This window comes from Nestor notabilis, unplaced genomic scaffold (assembly GCF_000696875.1).
Source record: "Nestor notabilis isolate BGI_N333 unplaced genomic scaffold, ASM69687v1 scaffold32174, whole genome shotgun sequence".
Classification (NCBI taxonomy): Eukaryota; Metazoa; Chordata; class Aves; order Psittaciformes; family Psittacidae; genus Nestor; species Nestor notabilis.
In genome coordinates this window covers 1-6,729 of record NW_009927456.1, presented here as the reverse complement: position 1 = coordinate 6,729, position 6,729 = coordinate 1, and the positions used below count along the sequence as shown (strand labels likewise).

General features: G+C 45.7%; 1 protein-coding gene across 1 annotated transcript; it reads right to left on the bottom strand.

Annotated features, from left to right (window-relative positions):
- Positions 1-593: 593 nt before the first annotated feature.
- On the bottom strand, positions 594-5,967 carry ADAP2 (ArfGAP with dual PH domains 2; the record flags this gene model as incomplete). The annotated part of the gene is made up of 9 exons (XM_010014070.1): positions 594-809; positions 1,021-1,098; positions 2,763-2,825; positions 3,233-3,316; positions 4,026-4,172; positions 4,831-4,940; positions 5,288-5,373; positions 5,508-5,599; positions 5,837-5,967. Coding segments are annotated over 9 exons (1,007 nt in total), but the record flags the coding sequence as incomplete, so codon positions are not given.
- Between the last annotated feature and the right edge of the window lie 762 nt (positions 5,968-6,729).

The window sequence follows — 6,729 nt, the reverse complement described above, 5'->3', positions numbered from 1 at the left end:
AATCTATCCAACAGATCCCCCTGCATCGTCCTAATAAGAGACAGTGCCTCGGCCCCTCGGTCGCTATGTACCCATGTAACAGATGACCCCTGTCGCTGGCAGGATACATGCCTTTGCCTGGATTGTCAGGTACATCCTTCAGGATGTACAGGAGTCCTTCTGACATCAGACCAAGGCAAGAAAAGGAGGAGCTGACATAACAGCACCTGCAGGAGTCCTCAAGGAAAGGCATGCCAGCCCTTCTGGGGTCAGACTTTCCCCGTTGACTTGGGTTTTTTTCCATAAGACAACACTGGATGATTCATTCCTGTCAGGCTGGGAAGGCCTCCTCTGCTCAAAAGCAGCAGAGGGTAGGAAGAGGGAAGGCACTTCAAGTGAGGTTCTGCAGGGACACAGATCATTTCTGAATATCTGCACTCCCCTTTATCCATTTCTCTGTTGCCGCTTTTCCTGTGCCTGTGGCTGTTGAAGAAGCAGCCCCTTGTACTAGAGTCACTAGGGCCTTGAGCACCATCCTTGCCAACAGAAAGAGGCCACAGAGCAATGCCAAAAAGAGCCCAAGAAGTGCAGTTCACCAGAACTCAGTGCTAGTCTTAACCAGTCAAAGGCTGGGCAATGACTCCATTTAAGGCATCCATCCACTCCCTCTGCTCCCTTTCGTTCTCACATATGAACACAAACTCCCTCATTGGTGTGACCACAGTGATTGCTGGTTTCTTCTTCACCCGGACTCCCTGGGGCATGCCAGCTCGCACTTCATATCCCTCATCCATGCTTCCAATTAAAATCTGGCCCCTTGCAAATGCATCCTGGAAAGGAGGAAGCAGGAGACAGCCATTAGTTCCAGCAGACACCATGCTATCCAAACAGTTCAGCTTCAAAGAGATCTACCGACAAGGGAGATGAGCTCTTGAGACTGAGCCTGCTTCAGTCTTGTGCAGCCACTGGAAAAGCTGGATGAGAACGGACCCTTCCTCCCCACCCAGCTTCACATGGAATAGCAAAGAACACTCCTCTTACCAGTGGTTTTTTAAAGTACATCAGGTTCCTTTCTTGCGAATCCAGGCAGAACCAGCGCACCTTAAAGGGCTCCTTCTGCTGCAAGGAGATGGTAGAAATTCTTTAAAGACCAAGACCCAAAGGGGACTTCCACCTACCTATTGAAGGAAGATCCCTGGAGTGCTTAAATGGCTCAGAGACTGAGTTCAGTTTCATTAATCCCCATAACTGGTAACAGGCGAGTCACTGCTGTGTGCAGCCCCCACCCCGCCTTCTCCCTGGGTTCACACTAGAGATTTGCCTTTAGTGACAATCATTTGGGTAAGGCAGGCAAGTTTGGTTCTACCAGTGATCAAATTATCAAGATTAAGAAAGTTGCAGCACATATATCCATTAAAAGCACTGCAGAGAATGATCCCTGGGCCAATGGTGATAATGTGCAATCAGTTTCAACATTTTGGTGGGGTTTTCCCTAGGCAAGAAGTGGCACTGTTCAAACATGTCCTCAGAACTTCATGGCCTCCTTCATTATGCCTGAAATCTTCCCCTCCTCTTCCAAGACATAGTGGCCCAAATACTTTCCCACAAAAAACGAAACCAAACCACAGGCTTCACTGTGGAGAATTTCTCAATCACACTTTGCTGCTATAGGCAGATGTGATTTATGTGCTACAGACTTGAAGAGAAATGGGGAAGTATGGGAGTCAGCATGTGATGTTCTTTCTAGCAGGAGCTGCACTTCTAGAGGTGCAGTTAGCAGACACAGCAAGCTATTTTGTGTTGCACAACAGGACTTTGCATGTCCACCGCCAGCTAATCCATCTTGCTTATTCTTCAAGGAGGATACTTCTTCGTAGTCTTATTTTCCACACAAAATAAAACATGATCCCAAAGAACATGACAGGCTTGAATATAAAGTCTTTTATCAACCTTTATCAACCATTTTTTTTAATAAAAGTTTTTTATCTCCCTGCCAAGAAGGACTTGGGGTTGTTGGTTGATGAGAAGCTTGACATGAGCCAGCTTCAGTGTGTGCTTGAGCCCAGAAACCAACCGTACCCTGGGCTGCAACAAAAGGAGCGTGACCAGCAGATTGAAGGAGGTGATCCTGCCCCTCTACTCTGCTCTTGTGAGACCTCACGTGGAGTATTGTGTACAGTTCTGGTGTCCTCAAGATAAGAAGGACATGGAGCTGTTGGAGCAAGTCCAGAGGAACCCCCGAGGATGATCAGAGGCTGAAGCACCTCCCGTATGAACACACGCTGAGAAAGTTGGGGCTGTTCAGCCTGGAGAAGAGAAGGCTACGTGGAGACCTCAGAGCAGCCTTCCAGTATCTGAAGGGGGCTACAAGGATGCTGGGGAGGGACTCTTTGTTAGGGACTGTAGTGGTAGGACAAGGGGTAATGGGTTCAAACTTAAACAGGGGAAGTTTAGGTTAGATATAAGGAAGAAGTTCTCTGCAGTGAGGGTGGTGAGGCATCGGAATGGGTTGCCCAAGGAAGCTGTGAAAGCTCCATCCCTGGCAGTGTTCAAGGCCAGGCTGGATGGAGTCTTGGGTGACATGGTTTAATGTGTGGTGTCCCTGCTCATGGCAGGGGGTTTGGAACTAGATGATCTTAAGGTCCTTTCCAACCCTAACTATTCTATGATAACCCAGGAAGCATATAGTCTCTCAGCAATCATTTACTAGTGAACATCACAGAATTATCAAATACTCTCCATCTGGAATAATCTTGTTTGTGTACTGCTAAGTATGCACTTACTTTTGGTCCCGTTTTCTCCATGTATCCCTCTTTGATATAATTTCTTGTGATTCTGGGTATGAGCTAGGAGAATACAAACACAAAAAAGTCTGTGTCTATCCCAGCCCAAACCAGGACAGCATGTCTCATTCAAACTTGCTTTTCTGTTGTTTCTGTCAAAGCTAATCACCATCAATTTTGGCTTTTGGGGTCTGGGGTTTTTTTTGGCTGCTCAGTAAAGCGAAGTCTGAAATAAGAAGGAACGTAAGATTTCTGAAAGATTACACTTTCTAAGGACCACATAGAGACTTTTAGGCCTTAAAAGTTGACTATGTTTTTGCACTTTATGCAGTGTACCCTTTCCTTCTACCTCTTCTGGCCATTCCAAGACCCATACTCTGCTGTTTAAGCACCTGCCTTTGACAGTAGTGAGAAAATGTTTCCCCATGCTATGTTTGCATAGACTGCTTCAAGCCCTGTTCAGTTCTCACCTCAGGCTCAGGGGCATTGGGGAAGGTTGTTCTGAGATAATGGTAACGTGCTGCCCGAATGGCATTGAACCAGTCAACAATCTCCTAGGGAAAACAGCAAATACAAGCATAAAGACAAGAAAAGCAAGAAAGAGTAAGAATGCTGCCTCTCCAAAATGCCTTTCTCCTTTCTTGTGACCTCTGTGCAAGGATGTACTTTCTCCCCAAGGGGCAGAGAGACTCAGTGATTTGTCCCAGACACCTGGAAAACACTAAAAAATTCCCCACCAGGGAGGTCCCAGACATTCTCGGCATGGGCAGTCACCCAAGCCTGTGTACACAGGCTTCTTCAGTTGATTCAGTTATGGATTCTTTAAAAACCTTTATACAGGAAAGACATGAGAACTGTGGCAAGGGAACAAACAGAAATCTAGCAAAACCCATAGACATACTTCTTAAAATTATCATTGTTTGCTTGGAAATAATGCATGGAAATATTCTATGTGTGTCAAGAAGGCTTCAAAGAATAGAACTACAGAATTGTGTAAATCCATGAGACAGTCACCTTACAGAGATCTACATACACACCCCACCAAAGCCTAAAGACTATTCAGGGTGTGAAGTTCAATATATGCCCCAAAAGAACAGGAGCAAGATCTTATAGTTATTAGTCTCAAATTTTGCAACTTTCTATATTCTGCAAGTCACAGTGACTTCAAATAAAACCAGATTCTGCAGAAACAGGGCACCTCTTCCAACATACAGATCCAACATCTAAGCATTTTGCTTATTCCAAAACCTTTGTGGTACTCACCTTTCCACTTTCATGATAGACAAAAAGGTTCCTTCTTTGACCCTCTGTGTTGTATGTGATCTGCAGCCCATGAGCATGTTGGATTTTATCTGTCTGGAACATTGCATTCAGATTCTCAATGCTGATAATGGCTTTTGGATCTCCGAACTGTGAAATGAAAAAGCATCACTATATTAAAGTGCTCTCAGGGAAGGTGACTGAGGGCAGATCAGCTGTATGAGAATGAGACCTCTACTGAAGAAAAAGCAGACATCCTAAAATACCTGAATATTGGATATGCCCAAAATATTAAGCCTTAATTACATGCTACATAAAATGAAAGAGCGATTCCCTTGCCTTGACAAATGCTGGGCTGCTATTTGAGAGGGATGTGTCTGAATTGCAAGAGATGGGTCTATCTCCAGCCTCCTAGTTGGAGAACAACTAGCTACAACCCCCAGCTAAAGGGAGACACGTTAAGGATGATGCTTAGGCAGTTGATGAGAGAATATTTTGGTAACAGCTGCTAAGAGATGTCTTCTTCATCTTGCTGTTCAACTGCCAGTATCCATTTCCTTTGTTCACTAAGCAAAAGGAGGCCGTATGGTTAAGATAAAGGATGAAGAAAAGGGCTCAATCTAAAAGAGCAATTGCCTAAGATAGCACATACATTCATGGGGAGACATCTGGGCTCCTCCAAACACAGGCTGGCCTGCCTGCAGAACCAGAGACAAAGCTATTTACGCTGGGTTTTGGTGGTGAAGAGCAGGGTCTGAGGATGTATGTTGACCAGCTACCTGCAGCCAACTCTGACTGAGGAACTCACTTCTTTGTTGTAGTACTTCATCACTCCTTCCCTTGCTGATAGGAGAAATCGTCTCTTATGGAAGTGCCTGCTTTCCCGTCCACGCTTCCAGAGGAATCCTTCCCGGCTGCCTGCACATCGGACCAAGGTAAGTGTCAGAGAAGGGCAGCACAACAGCAGGCCTGTTTATCTAAATGGTGAGGTGACAAAAAGTATCAAGTGTCTTCTTCAGCTGAGAATTTTTACCTCATATGAAAAAATCAGCGGAGAACTAGAGACCTGATCTGAATACACCCTTGCACTTGTCTGAGTGCCTTTTCTCAGGATCTTCTTCTCAAAGTTAGACTCAAAGCAAGGCCTGCACATCCAAGGGTTCAAACACGACAAGCCAGCCTTAAAGATCTGCACAGTTGCAAACAGAACACTGCGCTGCTGGCTTTAACACTAACACCTTTTCCCTGACAGTCCTAACTTTTACCTGCAGAACAAGGATCTTGGCAGACTCGGGTGGCAACAAATTCCTCACGCTCATATTTAGCTCTAATCCATTGCTCTTTTAAAACCCTGAAAGAGGAAAACATGGATAAAGCTGATCTGCCTCTACTCTACTTTCACCAATCAACCAAAGGGACCTGTAGAGGGAAGCAGTAGTTCAATAGCTGTGAAGGACTGCAGCAGTGAACACCCCATCGACTTACAAGCAATCACAGAACTGGGGGATGTAATAGTAAGGAGGGACTTTTGCCTCATATTTAGCTTTGGCACAGAGGTTCCCGTGCTTTTTCATAAACTGAAACACAAAAGAAGATATGGTTACGTATGCAACTATAAAATCAATACCACGTCATTAATATAAAGTGAAACTTGAATTCAAGGGAGCACTGCACTTTTTAAAAGTTACCCATGGAGTTAACTTGGTTCTGTGAGGCTTTTTGCCTCTGTCCATGGTGGATAACAGGAATTGCGAGGCAGAGGTTATGATGAAAGGTGGAGGAAAGCAAGTGAATTACCACTTTTTCCTCTGTACCTCTATAAGATCATTCTCCCAGAAGTCAAGACGAAGGGATTTGACCTTGCTGATCTGAGGAAGATTGCGATGGATTCCAGAGCAGTTCAAACAAATGAATATTCCAAGTTTGTAAGAAGCCCACTCTGGATCTAGATACAAACACAAAGAATGAGCTGATATATGAGAAAAGACAGCCACTGGCGAGGGTGAAAAAGCTCATCTGATGCACAGCACAGGCTTCACACGTAATACATCAAATCCCATGCCGCTGTCTGTGGCTGTCACTTCACTGTGTTCAGAGCAACAGCACCTGCCTCCCCCAGTGCCCCTGCATTTGTAGGCTCTGTCAATGATTATTTGTTTAAAAATTAATGTGACGGTGCAGGCAGCCGAGGAGCCATCTAAAAGCTCAGCTAATTATTAGTTCTACATGAAAAGCTGCTGTTGCTGAATTAACAATGGAAGGATGTTGCAGACAGCAAGCCCTACTGGGAGTAGAACCACCTAGAGCGAGGGCTTGTGTCGGCTGCCCGCAAGAGCTCCTGCTCTTGCCTCCTGCTACATCTCCTGATGCTCAGAGGCATCTGAGTGCTCTCACAAGTCCATTTCCTTGGACAGCCACGTTCACTATGTCGCTCTCCACTTCTCCCTTATCATGTTAAGCAGAAGCTACTTCTTGTCTTCTTCCAGCTGCTGTAGGCTACTGATTGACTTCTCACTTTGGGGAGGGCGACTCCCACCTCGACCAAGTGCAGGGTGCTGGTGCAGCAGCCTTTCCAGCAGGCCAGAGGGAGCCTTTCCCTGCGCCAACCCCACTGCACAGCCATTCCCATGGAGCTGGAAAACCTCCCCATACGCTCTCCTCCTCCAGCCTTATGTGCTGTCTACAAATAACCCCGGGGAAGCTGCCG